The 22,590-nt window shown below is 44.1% G+C and overlaps 1 protein-coding gene across 1 annotated transcript in view; it reads left to right on the plus strand.

Moving 5' to 3' along the window:
- Positions 1-22,590, plus strand: part of CNTNAP2 (contactin associated protein 2) — a 982,287-nt gene that overhangs the window by 829,881 nt on the left and 129,816 nt on the right. Inside the window, exon 15 of the mRNA XM_073809473.1 lies at positions 21,522-21,615. Within this exon, the coding sequence (XP_073665574.1) occupies positions 21,522-21,615 (94 nt within the window). The remainder of the gene's footprint in view (positions 1-21,521; positions 21,616-22,590) is intronic.

A 22,590-nucleotide genomic window follows, 5' to 3' on the forward strand; every position in this document is an offset into this window, starting at 1 on the left:
TTACATGAAAATATCTAGCATCTTCTGTGGCCCAATAAATGCTACTATCCTTCCTTCCTTCCCAAGTCCCTTCTCTTTCTTAAAAGCAAAAAGTAAGAGAGCAGCTGTTAGGTCATTATCAGCAGGGCCTTCAGAACCAAGGTTCCTGTTCTATCCATTTGCAGTTCAACCCAGGGAGCAAGTCCTCCCTGCACGTTCACAGCGGGCAGCATGGCCGGTGGCTTCAGAAGCCACAGTCCAACAGAAGAGACCGTCAATCACACAGACATGAACCAGGGGCCAACTGAAGTGTGGACTCATGCTGAGGAAGCACAGAAAAGGGGGGGAAATTAATCATCCTGAGGGTGGGAGAAATGGATCAGAGGAGACCGAGGAAGGCATTTGAGCCGTGCCTTAATGTTTGCATGGGGGGCGGGAGGACCACGTTATCAGACTTATTTTTTACCACAGGGAGCCAGTATTTGCTCTTCTGCAATCCAAAAAAATTACAGAGGGGAACCGAAGAAAAAATAAGTTTAACCCATCAAAGTCATCTGATCTGAAACCGAGAAAGACTCATAATGAGTATGTCAACACTTCCAAGTTTCTCATTTCTTTTCTAAAGCAATTTCATCTGCAAAAGAATTACGCGCTCTAAGGCTAGACAGGACCTCCATTCCAACGCTCCAGAAAAATGTGTTTACTTCGCTTTACGTTTCTTACAGCTCAGTGGGAAAACAGTTGCAATGCAGCTTCTGGTCCAGTTTAGGGTTTGAGATGTCAGTTCTCTCTTTTCTCCTCCAGAATGCAGCCAAAGCTGTTGGAGCGTTCATTTCCCCCCCAGGCCCACTGTCCTTAAATCATCTCTCAAGAAAGAAGGCGAGGTTCCCAGATTTCTGTTCTATCTGGCATGAAAACTAAAGTCCAATCTGTGAGGCATTATATCCTTATATCCATCTGCAGTGCACTAAAATCACTCTCAAAGATGGTAATTCTCAAAGCAATTTTGTAACACAGTAGACAGAGCGGTGGTTCCCATGCCCAGGTAACTGAAAGCAGGTTCCTATCTCACGTAAGTGTATCTCCTCTCTGAAAAATAAATGTATCCCCACATGCAGTCCGAGGTTCTGAAGGGTTACGCTCTGCCCTTTTACTCAGTGAAGGGAAACGTCAGCCCAGGGACTGAACGTGAGGATTTTGGTGGACCGGGTGGCCTGGAGCAGGTCCTGAGCTAGTGCTAAGATGCCCTCTAGTGGTCACTAGCCAGAACCAGTGCTGAGGGTGGGGAAGGGAAAACTTCCGCATGAAGCTACCTTAGCTGAGGCTTCTGCAAATGCTCATCTAATGCAGAGTCAGGAGTTGTCATGTGGGTCACTTGCATCTAATGTGAAATACTGGGATGGCCATGGGGCTTGGTTATATAAATGGGAGCTTGACGTCACGTTCAAAGATACAGCCCAGGGATTTCGTTCTCACCTGTGCTTCTCACAGCTCTGTCCCTGAGCCCTGGGCACTAGAGAGCCTGAAGAAATGTTTGCTGAGTGACTGGATAAATGAATGGATCACATTTATAAATAATGGATTCTGAGCACATGTGCTGCATTTGAGAGAACAAAGATTCTTTCTGCTTCCTCAGGTGCATTTGACTTGCATTCTTCCCTGTCCTGGCTAGTGACCTAAAAGAATTAGCCCTACCCTAACATCTTTGAGATGAGGAGATGTGATCTGAACGCTGGAGGGGATGGTAATAAAAAACTTCATGCGGAGAAGCGAGGGTCTGAGCTGGTAGTTCAACAGTGAAGATGGCGCAAGAGCATCAAAGAGGAAGTGGAAGTAAAAGCAAATAAAGCCACTGAGTAAATACTGCCGCTCCCTCCAGCATCCCGCCCTGTATCGGTCACCCAGGCCACCAGCAGAAGCTAAACTGGAGAATAGACAGAAATGAGCCCTCTCTACCCCTGTGAGGATGACATCGGGATCTGGATTATCGACCCACAGCCTCTGCCTTTGCTTATGTGCTTAAGCCCCCACAGCCGAGCACCACAAATGCACTGTGGCGCCAGCGGCGAAGTAACCGACAGGCTTCTGTAGCCTCTGACTTCCGACGTCGACGTCATCTCCGGAAACCCGTCCTGCAGCCAGAGATGGGTGCAGACAGCCAGGGTCACGTAAATCAGAAGATCCCCAAAAGGAGAGGTAGCAAGATGGGGGCCAGGAGGACACCAGGCAGAGGCGATGCCGGGCTGTCCCTGCCCCTCCGCTCATTCCCAGGAGTACTTTGTGCAGCTGCTGTGGACGTCCTGCCAGCCTAGCTTTGCAACAGCACAGGATCCAGGCAGACACATTAGCGTAGCTCAGACTCTGCAGGCGCACAGACCTCTGGGCTGTACCTCTCGGAAGCTATGTGTCCCTTTAGGCAACGTAACTTAATGCCAGGGCCTCGGTTTCCTCAGCTGTAAAATGGGGTGAATGAGAGTCTGTGCCCACAGGGTCGTTTGCAGATTCAGTGAAATAATACGTGTAAAGTACCTAAGGTGGGATCTGACCTGGAGTTGACTTTCAAGAAATGTTAGCTGCTACACTGATGATGATGTCGATAATACGGAAAAGGGGGAAGAAGAGGATCAAACTTTGGGGGGATATTCTTTGCACGTTTCCTCCTTCTCCCAGACCCTTTCAGCTCCATATTCTTTTTTCCAAGAGAAGTGAATGCCCTCCTTAGATTTCTTGCCTCATTTCTTCTAGTCTCTCCTATTCCCACTCCTCACCACCTCTGCTAAATTCTTCCACCCCTCCCCACATTCCACAGCCTTGAAAAACTACTGAAGCCAGCAGAACTGCTCATCGTTCGAGCTGTTAGACCCCGCATTCACCCCACATTCTGAAGTCACTCTGTGTTTAATGATTTTCATGATACACCTTTATACTCTTTCACCTGGAAGAGAATTTAAAGGATGTGGCTATCAGTCCTCTGATAATTGCCAATTTTTAGACTCCATCCTGCATATTGTTATTGCTGCCAAAACCTACTGGCAAAGGAATATCGATAGAGCCTCTGTACAAAAAAGAACGTATTTGCTGAGTTTTCTTAATACCAAGGACTTTAACTATATTACAGTTGAAATCAATAGAAATGTAACCTTTTCAACCACATAAAATGAGTTCATATTTTTTATTAGTCTTTTTCTGCCATTACAGTGTCATGATTGCAGGAGGAATGAGGTCAACCTAAGATTTAATGAAAGACCATTCAGGAAACAAACTCAAACTCATTTAAATACTGAAGCCAGTGCCTTAAAAAGATCAATGAAGTAAAAGCACCTGGGGTCGCTTTACTTAAACACCCCACATATAAGCATCATTGCACAAGCACGATGTGAGCAAACCTTTAACCCTAGAAGACCAGCCAATTAGGAAGAAAATGCTGTTTCATTAAATAGGTTCAGAACCGTAAAGCCCTTATCCGTAGTCTGATTAGATGTACAGCATTTAAATTTTCTCTCCATATTTTAAACATCATCTGGAGAAGAATCATTGATCAGTGAATTTACTTAGGAAAGTCATTAGCTTTTAAGGTTAGGGGTGTGACAGCGATAGAAATCGCAGGTTCATTTCTTTAAAAATAACAAACACCAAATAGTGCTCTAATGACCAGGAGCCTTAGAATTGCAGGGAGCCAGGAAATGTTCTTTCTAACAACACAGCCTGGTGTCCCGCACATAGTTATGTGTATTAAATTGAATAGCTACCACCGAGTCCGTGGACCTGGGTCAGACACAAACCTCCTGGTGTCTCAGCTTCCCCGGAGCTGAGTAGGACAGTATCTTTGTCCACCTCCTTCCCTGGATACGAAAACAAAGCTGATTGTCACAAACCTCTTCCAGTTCTTCTCCATAAACAACAATGTAAATTGCAAACTTTAGTCATAATATTTGCTTAGAATAATTTTAGAATTGGAATGGTCTTTACGGGCCATTGAATCCAACCTCTGACCTGACTTAGAATCATCACCAGTCCCTCCTGGCATCACTGGATATGAGAAACATGCTATTCTTTTTTATTTTCTTTTATTGAAGTATAGTTGATTTACAGTGTTGTGTTAGTTTTTGGTGGACATCAAAGTGATTCAGTTATACATATATATATATTCTTTTCCAGATTCTTTTCCATGATAGGTTATTGCAAGATATTGAATATAGTTCCCTGTGCTATGCAGTAGGACCTTGCTGATTATCTATTTTATATATAGTAGCCTGTGTATCTACTAATCCCAAACTCCTAGTCTATCCCTCCCCCACTGAAATGTAGTGGGATGTTCCCAGCTGGGAACACTCCTCAGCCTGTCTTCAGCTTTGCTCCACAAGGTGGCTGGACAGCAGAATCGCTCGAAAGTCTTCGTGTGGCGTTAGGAGGTCAGGAGTCCTGTCATTTACTAAAAGACGCGCCTAGAAGGTGATATGGTCAGAGGGGGAATTTGAGGCTTATGCCAAGGTCTCCCTCTTCCCGCAGAGAAGCTCCCCGAGCAGTCAGGTCACCCTGGGACGGTCATCCGCCTGTGCCCAGGTGGCCTAGGGGCTGGGCAGGTGTAACCTCAGGAGTGCACACCGGCAGATGCCTGTCATATCTGGACCAGTCACAGCCGGGGCCCCCGCGGAGAACTTGACAATCAGAGCGGCCACACCCACCTCCACACTGGCCATCCCAGCCTCAGCAGACAAATGGCTGGACAGCAGTACCATCCCACACAGCAGCCTACAATGGTTTCCCTGTCCGTAGGCAGATGGTTCTAACACATCGTGTTTACTGATGGCTTTGTTAAAACTTCCCCCAAAAAACTCACCCAGGAATTTGCCAGGAACCAAATTTAAACAACCAACCCCTGAAAACACGTGCTGGACAAACCAAGATGACAGAAGCCAATAAAGACTGAAACAGAAAGGACCCCAATCACATTTGTCATGTTGACATTGTTTCTCGTAACTGTTCTCCCTCATAGTTCTTTATTCTTTTCATTTAATTAATAGAAGATTTAGCCATCACATTGTATAATTTTAGCAACGTTATGCTTGTTAGTACCTGTTTTCAGAATTGACCTTCCCTAATTTTATTTTGTTTCTCTTCTTTGTCTTCTTCCTCCCTTTTTCCATCCATTGATTTGTTTTTCCTTATTCCCGGAAAGTCGTTTTATAGTCTATCAAAATGTGTTTTGCTTTGAGATTTTTTCTTTGAAAAAATTATACAGCATTTGGGCCCTCCCTGCTATAAACGTCTTCGAACTTAACCTTATTTAAAAAATGCTATATCAGCTATGAAACGAGAATTTCTCCTCTCATCCTTTGATATTTATAAATATTATAGGGATTTATTGATTTAAAAAAATCAGTTCTTTTAAAAATACTTTATGTTTTAAATAGTATTCAGTGTTTTTCCAGTAGGTGGAGTATTAGACTAGGGAAAGTAGATTAACATTCGAAAGCTAATTTTTTTTGTTTTGAGAAATTTTTTATATAAAACATAAATCACCTAATAGGCTCACTACTTCCTTTAATTGCATCAATACCACTGGATTTCAATTGCGCTAGACCTTATGAGGCAAAATTTGTTGACTGATTATGTTTCCATAATAAAGATGGCATGATGAGAATAGTAATAAGTACTTACGATAACTCTCATTTTAAAATTGCTTATCAAGTCATAAATGAAAACTCCTGGCATCTCAGAGAAATTATGTGCATGTACAGGAAAGAAAGATGTGTCCCTTGAATCCTTTATTTCTCAGACCTTAACCATTTCTGGAAAAGAGCATTCCTTGTGAGTTTAATATTGGTTCAAGGCCGACCCTGCCACTTGCAGTCTGTGACCTGGGGCAGGCCACTTACTCTCCTGGCACCCTGCTCTCTCCTCTACATTTGTGGGCAAAAGGTGATAAGCTAGCTCTCTCTAAGGCCCCTACCTGCCTGAATATCCCGGATGAATCTGTCTGTTTTGTAAACATCTGCTCAGGGTGAATGTTGGGGGCACATTCGCTGAGATGTGCCAATGCATGTGGCAGAGACAGCTCTCGGTCCATGGCCTGTGTCTCAGAGCTGAAAGTGAGAAAACTCTGCCTGGTCTACGGGGCAGTGACTCTCCTTCCCGCCCTCTGTCCGTCACTACGATTGGCTGCAGGGGAACAATGTACTGATGGAACACTTTACAAGGTGATGCCCTGGAGCTGGGTCTTAGCAGAAGATTCTGCTCAAAGCCCCAGGCACCTGGGAAAATACTACTCCTTAGGCCCATGGTAGCAAAACATTTTCAATCAGAGAAACCTTAAGTATTTCCTGGTTCAACCTCCTTGTTTTACAAATGAGGAAACAGGTCCAGGGAATCTTCGTGAAGTGTCCTCACCCATCTGTTCAGTGACAGAGCCAGGACCAGTCTCCTGGCCCGTCCTCGCTCCCCCGGACCACCCTGCCGTCCTACGCTGGAAGTCCAGCCGAGTTCCCTAGTGACCCTGGCAAGGACAGCAAGACTCACAATCCTTCCCATCCTCCAAGGAAGAGAAACGAGGTGCTATCAAAGCAGGTCTTCTGAGGGTGAACAGAAGAAACGATCGCCACTTCTCCTCCTTTCTGCTTTCCTTGGACAGGTGATTTAGATTTGAAGAGAGCCTCCAGTTCCCGTTTGCAAGGTGTTCTCCATCCTAGAAAGGCTGGGCGTCCGTGGATTCAGCTGGATCTTTCCTAGATGTGGAAGCGAAGTCTCCTCTCCTTGGTCTTAGAGTAGAAGGACCCCAGACCCAGGTGCAGGCTGAGAAGGGGGCTGAGAAGGTGAATGCATCTGCTTTGGTTCTAGGCTACGCCACCTCTAGCCTTGCTGAAAATTCATTCATTAAATGGAAGTCCCCCACGTGGTTGAGTCCAGCTCACCAGGGGACTGCAAGGAAGCTTGGGGCCAGTAATAAAGTGAGCGGGTTAGATAACATTCCAGAACAAGAACTAATTCAATCATTGTGTGTGGTGACGGAAGAGCAGAAGAGCTTGCCAGGCAAAGGACACAGCAAAAAGGGAGCCCTGGAACATGTTCCAGAGAACATAGTGGTCCAAGGGCTGAAAGGTGTTGAGTAGGGTCAGAGCAGAGGGGCAGTGGGGAGGGGAGAGCAATGCCCTTTCCTCATCTAGGAAGACGGCACCTTCCCCTCTGATCGCCTCAGGGGCATTTCATCCGTCCTGAAGCAGCAAAGGCTCCCTGGCTGGTCCACCTGCAGGTGACTGAAGTGTTCCTTCACAGAGGGGCACCAGGTAGCCTGTTCAGGCACCTCTTTGCAGGTGTGCATCGCTATCCTGAGAATGAAAGTTTGACAATTTCTAGTTTATTTCATGGTTCTGTTACAGGGGAGAGTGTTCCTTGGCCTCTTTCTTCTCTTTCTGTCTCTATAAAACAGCAGGGCTCCTAAGCAGTTTAGGCCAAAACCAAAATAAGGTAGATGTCACCGTGACCTCCCAGCTGGCCCCTGCCGTCAACATCCTTGGTTGCCCTTGGAATTGGAGGGGTAATCTGTGTCCTGGCAGTACAGGCGGGAAGAGGCTGGTGTGCTGGCCTCCACAGTGATGCGCTTGTGCTTCCCAGCCATGTGGTCCCAGGAATGGGTTATGATGAACTCACAGCTCCCAGAGAAGCAGGGTCTCCCAGAGCATAGAGATTCAGATCCCAGACTAGCCATCACTCAGTGTCCTTCCAGGATGGAGTCAGGCTGGCTCACCCAAACCCGACGGCCATAAAATTCTCTACGGGCTTCAGTCAGTTGAATCGTCCCTAGAGCTCTTCTCCTCTAAGAGCAGAAGTTCCAGCAGAAGTAAAACCTTGGTTTTCCATATCCTAAATACACACACACACACACACACACACACACACCCAACACCAACATAGCGCATTCAATAAATGTTAAGTGAGCATCTAAGATGATACAGACCCATTTCATGTGGGTAATAAATGGACCAGGAGATTTACTAGATAATCTCACAGAAAAGAAAGAGCCAGAAGTGCAGAGGTGAGGTACCATCCCCTGGGCTCCGATGCCCGGTGTCTTTCCTCTGCCTGCCCAGCCCACAGCTCAAGGTTTCGCAAGTGTGTGCGCCTCGGGCCCTGTTGTCTGGGAGAGCAAGAGGTGGGTGGGGCGGGCCCCTGTCCTCGCAGAGTCACTGTCGAGGCAGGGGACCCTGTAACGGGTGGCGGACCCACATGAACTCTACTTTGCAGTCTCCCGCTCGCGTCTGTGTTTCTCCTGTGTCCTCCCCGTGAAGGAGAACAAAGCGACTTGGAGTCAGGAGGAGGTGGGAAACATTTACATGGATCTGCCCTTGATGCTGGGGTCAGTCCTGCTCTTTCCCATTCTCAGTTGTGAATGGTCTGGGGCTTGCGGGACCCCCATCTGCAGACCTGCAAATGGGATGGAGAATAAGGTGGGAGAGAAAGATACAGCCTCTGCTCTTTTCTGTTTGCACTGGCCTCTACCCGTGTTTAAACTTGGAGTAAAACATCCATCAGGATGGTTTGTTCTGAATTCAGTATTGCTAAGCTGGTTCCAACTATTACCGAGAATTAGGGATTAGGAAAAGAGGCAAGAAATACCGGGCCCTTGTCCGGAGCCCCGGAAATGTGTCCTCGGGGCAGTGTATCATGACCCTTCGTCTCCAGACGTGGGGCTGGGCCCTCCGTTGGTGAGAAGTGACCATGTTGCCTCAGTCTTTCTTCCCTCCTCCTTCCCCGCCTCCTCCAATTCATCCCCAAAACCTAAACAGGCTGAGGAAATCCCTACAAACTCTGCTAAGACAAACTGTGGCTTAAAATGGAAATGAACTGAAATCACAAAATAATACCTAAATGACATTAAAGCTCTGAACTCAGCGTGTGAGATGCAAGACCCAGCCTGAGTCAGAACGATGGTAAATGTTGAACAAATGAGTGTCCCTTTAAGGTGTCCTGGGGCACATGGTGTCACAGTCTTTAATTTTAATGAGGCTCTATTACACAATCTCTTATTGCCGCTTAACTGCCAGTGAAATGACCACCAGCTAAATGTACAGCAAAATAGCTCATGTGGACCCCAAAGAAATTACCTTGAAATTATTGCACTTGACCATGACAAATGCACCAGGGTTCCTTAGAAGAGTGGCAGCCACCTGGTAATAAAGTGAAACAGTATAATGTGACGCATCCTGAGGCTTTGCAGGTTGAGCTGTACTTGCCTAATCTGATTTAATGCATTTTCTCCTTTAAATATAAATACTTAAAACACAGCTGATCTCTCCCCTGGTTGAACCAGTGGGGCTGGGTCAGGAGACTGTCCCTTTCAGCCTCACACTGTCTTTGTGGCTGGGTGTAGCTGGGTGGGAATGTCAGTTCTGCCACATACTCCTCTTCTGAGTTTGGATGCTTTTTGTAATATCAAAGCAAAGGACACTATGCAATATCTATTAAATGAGTTAAGGTGTGAAAAGCCTGGCACAAAGCCTTGCACACAGTAGTGGCTCAATACGTGTGTCCTCCTTTTCCTGGTGTAGATGCCTTTGTCCAAACAGGAGACAGAAATCACATAGTAGGTTAAACATAAGGTTTTGATATAAGAATTTTTTTTTAACATCGTTATTGGAGTAAAACTGCTTTACAGTGGTGGGTTAGTTTCTGCTTTATAACAAAGTGAATCAGTTATATATATACATATATCCCCATATCTCTTCCCTCTTGCGTCTCCCTCCCTCCCACCCTTCCTATCCCACCCCTCTAGGTGGACACAAAGCACCAAGCTGACCTCCCTGTGCTATGCGGCTGCTTCCCACTAGCTATCTATTTTACATTCGGTAGTATATATATGTCCGTGCCACTCTCTCACTTCATCCCAGCTTACCATTCCCCCTTCCCGTATCCTCAAGTCCATTCTCTAGTAGGTCTGCGTCTTTATTCCTGTCCTGCCCCTAGGTTCTTCAGAACCTTTCCTTTCTTTTTAGATTCCATATATATGTGTTAGCATACGGTATTTGTTTTTATCTTTATGACTTACTTCATTCTGTATGACAGACTCTAGGTCCATCCAATGCACTACAAATAACTCAATTGCATTTCTTTTCATGGCTGTATAATATTCCATTGTATATATGTGCCACATCTTCTTTATCCATTCATCTGTCGATGGACACTTAGGTTGCTTCTATGTCCTGGCTACTGTAAATAGAGGTGCAATGAACATTGAGGTACATGACTCTTTTTGAATTATGGTTTTCTCAGGCTATATGCCCAGTAGTGGGATTGCTGGGTCATATGGTAGTTCTATTTTTAGTTTTTTAAGGAACCTCTATACTGTTCTCCATAGTGGCTATATCAATAGTGCAAGAGGGTTCCCTTTCCTCCACACCCTCTCCAGCATTTATTGTTTGTAGATTTTTTTGATGATGGCCATTCTGACTAGGGTTAGGTGATACCTCATTGTAGTTTTGATTTGCATTTCTCTAATGATTAGTGATGTTGAGCATCCTTTCATGAGTTTGTTGGCAATCTGTATATCTGCTTTGGAGAAATGTCTATTTAGGTCTTCTGCCCATTTTTGGATTGGGTTGTTTGTTTTTTGATATTGATCTACATGAGTTGCTTGTATATTTTGAAGATTAATCCTTTGTCAGTTGCTTCATTTGCAAATATTTTCTCCCATTCTGAGGTTGTCTTTTTGTCTTGCTTATGGTATCCTTTGCTGTGCAAAAGCTTTTAAGTTTCATTAGGTCCCATTTGTTTATTTTTGTTTTTATTTCCATTTCTCTAGGAGGTGGGTCAAAAAGGATCTTGCTGTGATTTATGTCATAGAGTGTTCTGCCTATGTTTTCCTCTAAGAGTTTGATAGTGTCTGGCCTTACATTTAGGTCTTTAATCCATTTTGACTTTATTTTTGTGTATGGTGTTAGGGAGTGTTCTAATTTCATTCTTTTACACGTAGCTGTCCAGTTTTCCCAGCACCACTTATTCAAGAGGCTGTCTTTTCCCCATTGTATATTCTTGCCTCCTTTATCAAAAATAAGGTAACCATATGTGCCTGGGTTTATCTCTGGGCTTTCTGTCCTGTTCCATTGAGCTATATTTCTGTTTTTGTGCCAGTACCATACTGTCTTGATTACTATAGCTTTGTAGTATAGTCTGAAGTCTGGGAGCCTGAATCCTCCAGCTCCATTTTTCTTTCTCAAAATTGCTTTGGCTATTCGGGGTCTTTTGTGTTTCCATGCAAATTGTGACATTTTTTCTTCTAGTTCTGTGAAAAATGCCATTGGTAGTTTGATATGGATTGCACTGAATCTGTAGATTGCTTTGGGTAGTATAGTCATTTTCACAATGTTGATTCTTCCAATCCAAGAACATGGTATATTTCTCCAACTGTTTGTGTCATCTTTAATTGCTTTCATCAGTGTCTTATAGTTTTCTGCCTACAGGTGTTTTGTCTCCTTAGGTAGGTTTATTTCTAGGTATTTTATTCTTTTTGTTGCAATGGTAAATGGGAGTGTTTTCTTAATTTCTCTTTCAGATTTTTCATCCTTAGTGTATAGGAATGCAAGAGATTTCTGGGCATTAATTTTGTATCCTGCTACTTTACCAAATTCATTGATTAGCTCTAGTATTCTGGTAGCATCTTTAGGATTCTCTATGTATAGTATCATGTCATCTGCAAACAGTGACAGTTTTACTTCTTTTCCAATTTGGATTCCTTTTATTGCTTTTTGTTCTCTGATTGCTGTGGCTAAAACTTCGAAAACTATGTTGATTAATAGGGGTGAGAGTGGGCAACCTTGTCTTATTCCAGATCTTGGTGGAAATGGTTTCAGTTTTTCACCACTGAGAATGATGTTGGCTGTGGGTTTGTCATATATTGCCTTTATTATGTTGGTGTAAGTTCCCTCTATGCCTGCTCTCTGGAGGGTTTTTATCATAAATGGGTGTTGAATTTTGTCAAAAGCTTTTTCTGCATCTATTGAGATGATCATATGATTTTTATCCTTCAATTTGTTAATATGGTGTACCACATTGATTGATTTGCATATATTGAAGAATCCTTGCATTCCTGAGATAAACCCCACTTGATCATGGTGTATGATCCTTTTAATGTGCTGTTGGATTCTGTTTGCTAGTATTTTGTTGAGGATTTTTGCATCTATGTTCATCAGTGATATTGGCCTGTAGTTATCTTTTTTTGTGACATCCCTGTCTGGTTTTGGTATCAGGGTAATGGTGGCCTCGTAGAATGAGTTTGGGAGTGTCCCTCCCTCTGCTATATCTTGGAAGAGTTTGAGAAGGATAGGTGTTGGCTCTTCTCTAAATGTTTGATAGAATTCACCTGTGAAGCCATCTGGTCCTGGGCTTTTGTTTGTTGGAAGATTTTTTTTTTTTTTTTTTTTTTGTTATACGTGGGCCTCTCACCATTGTGGCCTCTCCCGTTGTGGAGCACAGGCTCCATACCCACAGGCTCAGTGGCCATGGCTCACGGGCCCTGCCGGTCCACGGCATTTGGGATCCTCCCAGACCGGTGCACGAACCTGTGTCCCCTGCATCGGCAGGCAGACTCTCAACCACTGCGCCACCAGGGAAGCCCCTGTTGGAAGATTTTTAATCACAGTTTCAATTTCAGTGCTTATAATTGGTCTGTTTATATTTTCTATTTCTTCCTGGTTCAGTCTCAGAAGGTTGTCCTTTTCTAAGAATTTTTCCATTTCTTCCAGGTTGTACATTTTATTGACATAGAGTTGCTTGTAGTAATCTCTCATAATCCTTTGTATTTCTGCAGTGTCAGTTGTTGCTTCTCCTTTTCCATTTCTAATTCTATTGGTATGCATCTTCTCTGTTTTTTTCTTGATGAGTCTGGTTAATGGTTTATCAATTTTGTTTATTTTCTCAAATAACCAGCTTTAGTTTTATTGATCTTTGTTATTGTTTCCTTCATTTCTTTTTCATTTATTTCTGATCTGATCTTCATGATTTCTTTCCTTCTGCTAACTTTGGGGTTTTTTTTTTCTTCTTTCTCTAATTGCTTTAGGTGTAAGGTTAGGTTGTTTATTTGAGATGTTTCTTGTTTCTTGAGGTAGGATTGTATTGCTATAAACTTCCCTCTTAGAACTGCTTTTGCTGCATCCCATAGGTTTTGGGTCATCGTGTTTTCATTGTCATTTGTTTCTAGGTATATTTTGATATCCTCTTTGATTTCTTCAGTGATCTCTTGGTTATTTAGTAGTGTATTGTTTAGCTTCCTTTTGTTTGTATTCTTTACAGTTTTTTTCCTGTAATCGATATCTAGTCTTGTAGCGTTGTGGTTGGAAAAGATACGTGATACGATTTCAATTTTCTCAAATTAACCAAGGCTTGATTTGTGACCCAAGATATGATCCATCCTTGAGAATGTTTCATGAGCACTTGAGAAGAAAGTGTATTCTGTTGTTTTTGGATGGAACGTCCTATAAATATCAATTAAGTCCATCTTGTTTAATGTGTCATTTAAAGCTTGTGTTTCATTATTTATTTTCATTTTGGATGATCTGTCCATTGGTGAAAGTGGGGTGTTAAAGTCCCCTACTATTCTTGTGTTATGTTGATTTCCCCTTTTATGGCTGTTAGCATTTGCCTTATGTATTGAGGTGCTCCTATATGGGTTCATAAATATTTACAATTGTTATACTTCTTCTTGGATTGATCCCTTGATTGTTATGTAGTGTCCTTCTTTGTCTCTTGTAATAGTCTTTATTTTAAAGTCTATTTTGTCTGATATGAGAATTGCTACTCCAGCTTTCTTTTGACTTCCATTTGCATGGAATATCTTTTTCCATCCCCTCACTTTCAGTCTGTATGTGTCCCTAGGTCTGAAGTGGGTCTCTTGTAGACAGCATACATATATATATGGGTCTTGTTTTTGTATCCATCAGCCAGTCTATGTCTTTTGGTTGGAGCATTTAATCCATTTACATTTAAGGTAGTTATTGATATGTATGTTCCTATTACCATTTTCTTAATTGTTTTCTGTTTGTTATTGTAGGTCTTTTTCTTCTCTTGTGTTTCCTGCCTAGAGAAGTTCCTTTAGCATTTGCTGTAAAGCTGGTTTGGTGGTGCTGAATTCTCTTAGCTTTTGCTTGTCTGTTAAGGTTTTAATTTCTCTGTCGAATCTGAATGAGATCCTTGCTGGGCAGAGTAATTTTGGTTGTAGGTTTTTCCCTCTCATCACTTTAAATATGTCCTCACACTCCCTTCTGGCTTGTAGAGTTTCTGCTACAAGATCAGCTGTTAACCTTATGGGGATTCCCTTGTATGTTATTTGTTGCGTTTCCTTCGCTGCTTTTAATATCTTTTCTTTGTAGTTAATTTTTGATGGTTTGATTAATATGTGTCTTGGTGTGTTTCTCCTTGGATTTATCCTGTATGGGACTCTCTGCACTTCCTGGACTTGACTGACTATTTCCTTGCCCATATTAGGGAAGTTTTCAACTATAATCTCTTCAAATATTTTCCCAGTCCTTTTCTTTTTCTCATCTTCTTCTGGGACCCCTATAATTCGAATGTTGGTGCATTTAATGTTGTCCCAGAGGTCTCTGGGACTGTCCTCAATGCTTTTCATTCTTTTTTCTTTATTCTGCTCTGTGGTAGTTATTTCCACTATTTTATCTTCCAGGTCACTTATCCGTTCTTCTGCCTCTCTTATTCTTCTATTGATTCCTTCTAGAGAATTTTTAATTTCATTTATTGTGTTGTTCATCATTGTTTATTTTCTCTTTAGTTCTTCTAGGTCCTTGTTAAACGTTTCCTGTATTTTCTCCATTCTATTTCCAAGATTTTGGATCATCTTTACTATCATTACTCTGAAATCTTTTTCAGGTAATCTGCCTATTTCCTCTTCATTTGTTTTGTCTGGTGGGTTTTTACCTTGCTCCTTCATCTGCTGTGTGTTTCTCTGTCTTCTCATTTTGCTTAACTTACTGTGTTTGGGGTCTTCTTTTTGCAGGCTGCAGGTTCATAGTTCCCATTGTTTTTGGTTTCTGCCCCCAGTGGGTACGGTTGGTTCAGTGGGTTGTGTAGGCTTCCTGGTGGAGGGGACTGGTGCCTGTGTTCTGGTGGATGAGGCTGGATCTTGTCTTTCTGGTGGGCAGGACTGCGTCTTGTGGTGTTTTGGGGTGTCTGTGACCTTACTATGATTTTAGGCAGCCTCTCTGCTAATGGGTGGGGTTGTGTTCCTGTCTTCCTAGTTGTTTGGCATGGGGTGTTCAGCACTGGAGCTTGCTGGTCATTGAGTGGAGCTGAGTCTTAGCATTAAGATGGAGATCTCTGGGAGAGCTTTCGCCATTTGTTATTACATGGAGCTGGGAGGTGTCTGGTGAACCAATGTCCTGTACTTGGCTCTCCCACCTCAGAGGCTCAGCCCTGACACCCAGGCGGAGCACCAAGACCCTGTCAGCCACACGGCTCAGAAGAAAAGGGAGGAAAAGAAGGAAAGAAAGAAAGATAGAAAGAAAGGAAAGAAGGAAGGAAGAAATTAAAGTTATAAAAATAGAAAAATTTTTTAAATTACTTAAAATAAAAAGTAATTTAAAAAGAAAGAAAGAAGAGAGCAACCAAACCAAAAAACAAATCCACCAATGATAACAAGCACTTAAAACTATACTAAAAAAAAGACAGAACCCTAGTACAAATGGTAAAAACAAAGCTATACAGACAAAATCACACAAAGAAGCTTACACATACACACTCAGAAAAAGAGGAAAAGGGAAAAATATTCATATATGTATAAAAAAAGGAAGAGAGCAACCACATCAATAATCAAATCTACCAATGATAATAAGCTCTAAATACTAAACTAAGATAAATATAAAACCAGAAACAAATTAGATGCAGAAAGCAAACCCCAAGTCTACAGTTGCTCCCAAAGTCCACCTCCTCGATTTTGGGATGATTCGTTGTCTATTCAGGTGTTCCACAGATGCAGGTACATCAAGTTGATCGTGGAGATTTAATCCGCTGCTCCTGAGGCTGCTGGGAGAGATTTCCCTTTCTCTTCTTTGTTCGCACAGCTCCTGGGGTTCAGCTTTGGATTTGGCCCCGCCTCTGCGTGTAGGTCGCCAGAGGGCGTCTGTTCTTCACTCAGACAGGACGGGGTTAAAGGAGCAGTTGATTAGGGGGCTCTGGCTCACTCAGGCCGAGGGGAGGGAGGGGTATGGATGCAGGGCGAGCCTGCGGCGGCAGAGGCCAGCATGACATTGCACCAGCCTGAGGTGCGCCGTGCGTTCTCCTGGGGAAGTTGTCCCTGGATCCCGGGACCCTGGCAGTGGCGGGCTGCACAGGCTTCCGGGAGGGGGGTGTGGACAGTGACCTGTGCTCGCACACAGGCTTCTTGGTGGCGGCAGCAGCAGCCTTAGCGTCTCCCGCCCGTCTCTGGGGTCCGCGCTTTTAGCCGCGGCTCGCGCCTGTCTCTGGAGCTCCTTTAAGCGGCGCTCTTAATCCCCTCTCCTCGCGCACCAGGAAACAAAGAGGCAAGAAAAAGTCTCTTGCCTCTTCGGCAGCTCCAGACCTTTTCCTGGACTCCCTCCCGGCTAGCTGTGGCGCACTAGCCCCCTTCAAGCTGTGTTGACGCAGCCAACCCCAGTCCTCTCCCTGGGATCCGACTGAAGCCAGAACCTCAGCTCCTAGCCCCTGCCTGTCCCGGCGGGGGAACAGACAAGCCTCTCGGGCTGGTGAGTGCTGGTCGGCACTGATCCTCTGTGCGGGAATCTCTCCGCTTTGCCCTCCGCACCCTTGTTGCTGCGCTCTCCTCTGTGGCTCTGAAGGTTTCCCCCTCCATCACCCGCAGTCTCCGCCCGTGAAGGGGCTTCCTAGTGTGTGGAAGCTTTTCCTCCTTCACAGCTCCCTCCCAGAAGTGCAGGTCCCATCCATATTCTTTTGTCTCTATTTTTTCTTTTTTCTTTTGCCCTGCCCAGGTACGTGGGGAATTTCTTGCCTTTTGGGAAGTCTAAGGTCTTCTGCCAGCGTTCAGTAGGTGTTCTGTAGGAGTTGTTCCACATGTAGATGTATTTCTGATGTATCTGTGGGGAGGAAGGTGATCTCCACGTCTTACTCCTCTGCCATCTTGAAGGTCCCTCCCATCTTTACACTTTTAAAAGTGATAATCAGAGACATGCAGGATACCATGGGATACTCTGTGCTTAAGGTCTAAGTGACAGGAAGCTTGCACTGCAGCCTGGACTTGCTACACAACTTCTTTGATTTTTTGACACCCTGACTGAAGAAATTCTCATTTGAGCACTGGCTTCTAGGAAATCAAATGCAAAGAGTCTAAAATGTACAGAAGCAGAGGAAGAGCCTTGGGAAGGCATTGCTTCTGAGACAGGAAGGAAGCGGGGAGAGTATAACCATTAAAAGAATGAAACAACCATTAAGAACAGGAGTCGATAGAAACTGCTTAGAACTCACTAGGCTCCTGATACAAAAATTAACTGCAATAAAGGAAACCTCCAAGATGTAAGGAAAGCCCTGTAGAGTTTGCTAGAAGCATCAGGGCTGAGGGAGGAGACCCACAGAAGGACCAGCATGGGGGCTCCAGACGTCGTGGGAAAAGCCGTGGCCCGCCACAGAGAGCAGAGAAGTTCTGGTTTGGCGGGGCTGGAACTGGTCTGGGGTTTCTGGGCCAGCACAAGGCCACTGTCTGGAGTGCAGGTGGGGAAGCAGGGACCCAGCGTGTGTGTGGGTGGGGCTGGGGATCTGGGGGCAGGGGGCTTCAGAGCATGCAGGCCATGCAGGGCTGCACAGGGGCTCTCGTTTCCAGGGGAGACGGAGGGTCACCAGGCCGTAGGCTCACGGAGGCATCCTGCTCTGGGCCTGTGGCTTGGGCAGACCTCACACCCTAGGCCGAACCTCCACTACCTCCCCGCCCCCAAGCAAGCACTGGAAATTTCCAGGAGCCCCTTCTTCCCTCCAGGGCTGAGAAAGTTTAATATCCTGCTCATTTTACAGGAGATTAAGGGAATTCGTGTTTATCGTAGAGCAGATACTGAAGGAGGCAATGAACGGATTACTGGTACAAAGAGAGTCACATACCAGGAACCATGATGGGGATGTCACTGGGCGAGAGATGGGAAGAGGATGGGGCTTGTGTTGGGAGGACTCCAGAAAGCAGGATTGGGTGCTCTAAAAAGCGAGGGCAATTCCGGAATCGGGCAGCTTTGCAGCCTTCGTCCGGGAGGCAGGAAGAGTGAAACAGGACTGGAGCTATTATTTGAGAACCGAGCTGGGAGAAGGTGATGTTCAGCCGTGGATTTGGTGGCACGGCTCTTTTTTTTTTTAAATTTCCTCTATTAGTTTTCTACTGCTGCTGTAACAACTTACCACAAGTTTAGGGTAACGCCAATTTATTATCTTATGGGTCGGGAGGCCAGACATCCAAAATTAGTATCACTGAGCTGGTGCTCAGGTGCTGGCAGGGCTGGTTCCCCCCGCACCCCAGGCGGTGAGGGGAGAATCTAGGTCCTTGCCTTTTTCAGCCTCTAGAGGGCGCCCGCATCCCGTGGCTCGTCACCCCAGAGAGTCCGGGGTCCTTCACGGAGCCACGTCTTCAAGGCCCCCGAGCTGCTCTTGCCTTTCCTGCCGTGCCCTCCACTCCACCTCCCCCTGTTCCCGCAACCCCACCTGCCTCCCTCCTCCTCAGCACAAGGCAGGGGGGAGTGTGAGAGAGAGAGAAGGAAAAAGTCAGCCAGACTCTTCTTTCCTCGTAGCTCTCCTGCTTTCCTCTTTTAGTACAGAATTACCGCAGACGCGAGAGTTTGATCTTTGTGAACGTTAAAAGCCTTCCTGTGTACCTTCAGCACTTGTCATATTTTCTATGTCAGTTGTTCCAAAAGATTTTCCTAACTGGACAAGTAATTCATATTAGAATTATAGATCATTGCCCACTTAGATTCCTGTCCAGCGTTTTTTCATTAATGACTTCATTAACGAATGAAGACTTGGCATGTTTGTGATATTTATAGATAAATCAAAACCAGGCAGAATCACTGATGACAAAATCAAGATTCAAAAACTTTTGAGTAGGCTGTTATTATGCTTCAAAACAAAAGAAATAAATTTAGTATAAATAAATGTAAATTTTAGCTTTTGGTTCAAGTCACCAACTGCATATATGAAGGAAAGAGAAGAGCTGAAAGTAACCCTATGGAGACAAACTAGGAACGTTATTTTACATGAGCTCAGTAAAGATAATACAAAATGTGCCCAAAAGCCAACTCTGTCCCGTCTGGGTCCCTAGAAACAGTTCAGGAAAAGAAGGGTGATTCTGTTGTGTGAATCAGGCCACCTCTGAGCACTGATTTCACCTGTGTCCGCTGCTGGAAGAGTTGTCAGCACATTTTTATTGAGGAGCTGCTATGTGCTCAGCACTGTCCTAGGCCCAAAGATACAAGAAATCTAAAAGTCTAAGCAGAGAAATTTGATATTTTTTAAAAATTGGGTACCATATATCCATAAAATGGAATACCCATCATTCATTGCAAGGGATGATTTAGTTGTATGTGTATTGACACAGAAAGAGTCTCCTATTACATTGTTAAGTAATGAAAAGTAAATGCAAATGCAAAACAATATGTGTAGTTGGCTTCCATCCAATTTTTGAAAAAAATCAAAAGAATAGACAAAAAATTAACATTAAATTTTTGTCTGCAAATCTATTATTTTCTCTATAATGAATATACTTTGTATCCATTTTTAAGTTATTTAACAAAATAGATTAAGTGAGAAGTATTTAGGGGGAGATCATCACTGAAGCATAGTAAGGTAGCTTACTAATTATTGATATATCGGCACTTTCCGGAAGCCTTTTGACAACAGGCAGTAGAAGTGGATGGAGGGACCGCAGCAGTTATGCATGTGTGCCACCAGATGGCGCCAAAGCAGCTAGTTAATATTTAGCAGCAGAAATAGTTGCCTTTGCTCCAGAGAAAATACAATATAGTAGTAAAATGTTTAAGATTCTCTGGCCAGAATAAGTGTTTTGTTAACGATGCACTTGAAATTGTAGAAAGCTTTTCAAAATTATAGTCGAACACGCCGCTGAATGCTTTAATCATGTGTTTTGGACTTTTATCGCAGTACTACCAGATACCCACGCACAAAAAAACTTACAGTACCCATTCTGCAGGTCAAAACTACCAAAATTCCTGAGACATGATGATTCTTTGACTGTTAACCTTGAGTAACAATAACCTCGAGGTTTCTAGTAAACAGTCTCAAAATTCCGGTGTAGGCGGTCATTAATAATTAGCCATCGTTCCTCAAAGTAACTCATTCTCCTCTTGACAAGTGAGTTTAGCTCCCTCCCCGCGCACTTCCAGCCACCCTCTCCTTCCCGGAAGCAGGTCTCCTTCCTGCAGCTTTGCCCATCTTGGCCCGTCAGGAGCCAAGACCCGGGAGTGGATCTAGTTTCTGGAGTCTGTGCTACTGCCTTCAGCAAGTAGCTTCCTGGTGCAGTTCCCTCGGGAAGGCCCTGCCAGATAGGGATGCAGTGTTTCCTTCTGACCCACACCTTGCCTTATGCTCACCTGAGCAGGTATTAAACTCATTTCAGAAAAACGAAAGGTTACAAGAGAGGCTTTTCACATGTGGGTACACAGAAGCACAGAAAGTTCTAGGAGCTCACAGTTGGGGAAACACAACCACAATGTTTGGGTTGTAAAAATTCAGCTAAGGCAAGAAAAGCCACTTAGGGACACAAAGGACAAGAGAAGCTCTGTGATTCTGGGACACCACCACTTGCACTTTTACGTGGGAAGTGTAATCAGAAATGTGCATTGCTACAACAGGCATTACCTGTAAGCTAGTCCCATCTGCTTCATTTTTTCCTCCCTCTGCTACCAACTCAGCTCCACTCTGAAAAGACAGCTCTGCTAGAGCAAAGGTGTCTTTGTCCCCTCCAGGCTCTGATGTCCCTGCCCTGTGGCAGGAAGGAGAAATCACCCTCATTTTGATAAGCAAGAAAACTATGAACCTGAATCTCAGCATTTGAATTACATATCCATATATGTGAATATATTCATATTCATATTTGAACATATATGTATTCTGAAGATCAATATTTGTGTGCAAGTTGAGAGACCCAAACGGTGAAGAAAACAGTACAGTAAGACGATCCTAAAGAAAGTCCATCGCTATAGATGTAGCATTTTCTATCTCAGAGGTCGATACTAGGGATTGGATCAAGCAGGTTTCACTTTGTTAAAATGAGCAAGGATCTTAATCCAGCAGGTAAATTATCCACAGAAGATGTGCAGAAGCTGGAGAACAATTCGTAAAGGGTCTTCACTTACCAAAGCTCAATTTGTTTTCCAATAACCCCAGCAAAGGAAGGGATGGACTTCCCATTTTCTCAGGCTGGTATTTCAGAGTCAGCAGTGATGAAATAAGATCCAGAAACTGAGGTTCAAAGAATGATGTCATCCCCCCCGGGAGATCTGAGTCTGGTGCAGGATGATGACATTCTTCTAAACGTGTCTCTCTTTTTCTTCCTGCAGCTGGACCATTATCCTTCTGTGAGTTACCACCTGCCAAGTTCGTCTGACACTCTGTTCAATTCTCCCAAGTCGCTCTTTCTAGGAAAAGTTATAGGTAAGAATTGGGGGTAAATTGCTCACCTAATTTTCTGAAGCTACTAGTTCGCCTTTAAAATACATTGTGATTGGTGGTGGAGGCCTCTAAGTCAGTGATGGTGATGAAACCCATGTTCTGTGGTGTGTGACAGACTGAAACACGTATGAAGCCGAGTGTCTGCTCCTGGCTTCTTGATCTGGGATCTGTTCCTTTAAGAGCCACCCTGGCCCTTCTCTTTACTACACATTCGTGCTATCTAGATTACATAGAGATGTGATTGGCTAAGCATTTTAAAATGATTAATGTAAAGCCAATGAATTTTTTTTTCTAAGAGGACGTATATTGTGAACCCAAAGTGGAAATAGTCAGATGGTGGGTAATGTGCTGGCCAAGGAGGAGGTGAATTTGTGATCAGAATGTTATTAATCGTTAAAAGCACTCATTTTAAAAGATGGGGGTGGGAGGAGCTGGCAGATAATGAAGGGAACAGGGGACCCAACCTATAATAGTAAGTAACAATAAGGCACTTATATAGGACTTTGTATGGGCCAAGCTCCATTTTAAGCACTTCAGATACATGAACTCATTTACTCTTCCTAGCAATTCCATGAGATAGTCAATGTGATCATCTCCATTTTACAGATGAAAAAACGGAGGCACCAAGAGGTTAAATAACAGACCCAAGGCCACCAATTTAAGTGGTGGAATCAAAACTTGGACCCGGGCAGTCAGATACCGGGGTCTCTGTTCCTGACTACTGTGCTGTAACCTCTGCGATGGTTGACTCAGGAATGAAAGAGGAAGGCAGAAGAAGGAGATTTGGGTAGCAGAGGTTGACCAGTTGAGGGATAAGGCCTACATCCCATGTCAGAGAGTGGCCAAGAGTGAAAAGTATTCCAGGACTTAGAACCAGGAAGACACCAGGCAAGACAGGGGGCAAACAGTTGTAGGTAAGGCCCCACGGGAAAGGGCGGCATCCTCACCACAAAGGCA

The sequence above is a fragment of the Tursiops truncatus genome, chromosome 9 (genome assembly GCF_011762595.2).
Source record: "Tursiops truncatus isolate mTurTru1 chromosome 9, mTurTru1.mat.Y, whole genome shotgun sequence".
NCBI lineage: Eukaryota > Metazoa > Chordata > Mammalia > Artiodactyla > Delphinidae > Tursiops > Tursiops truncatus.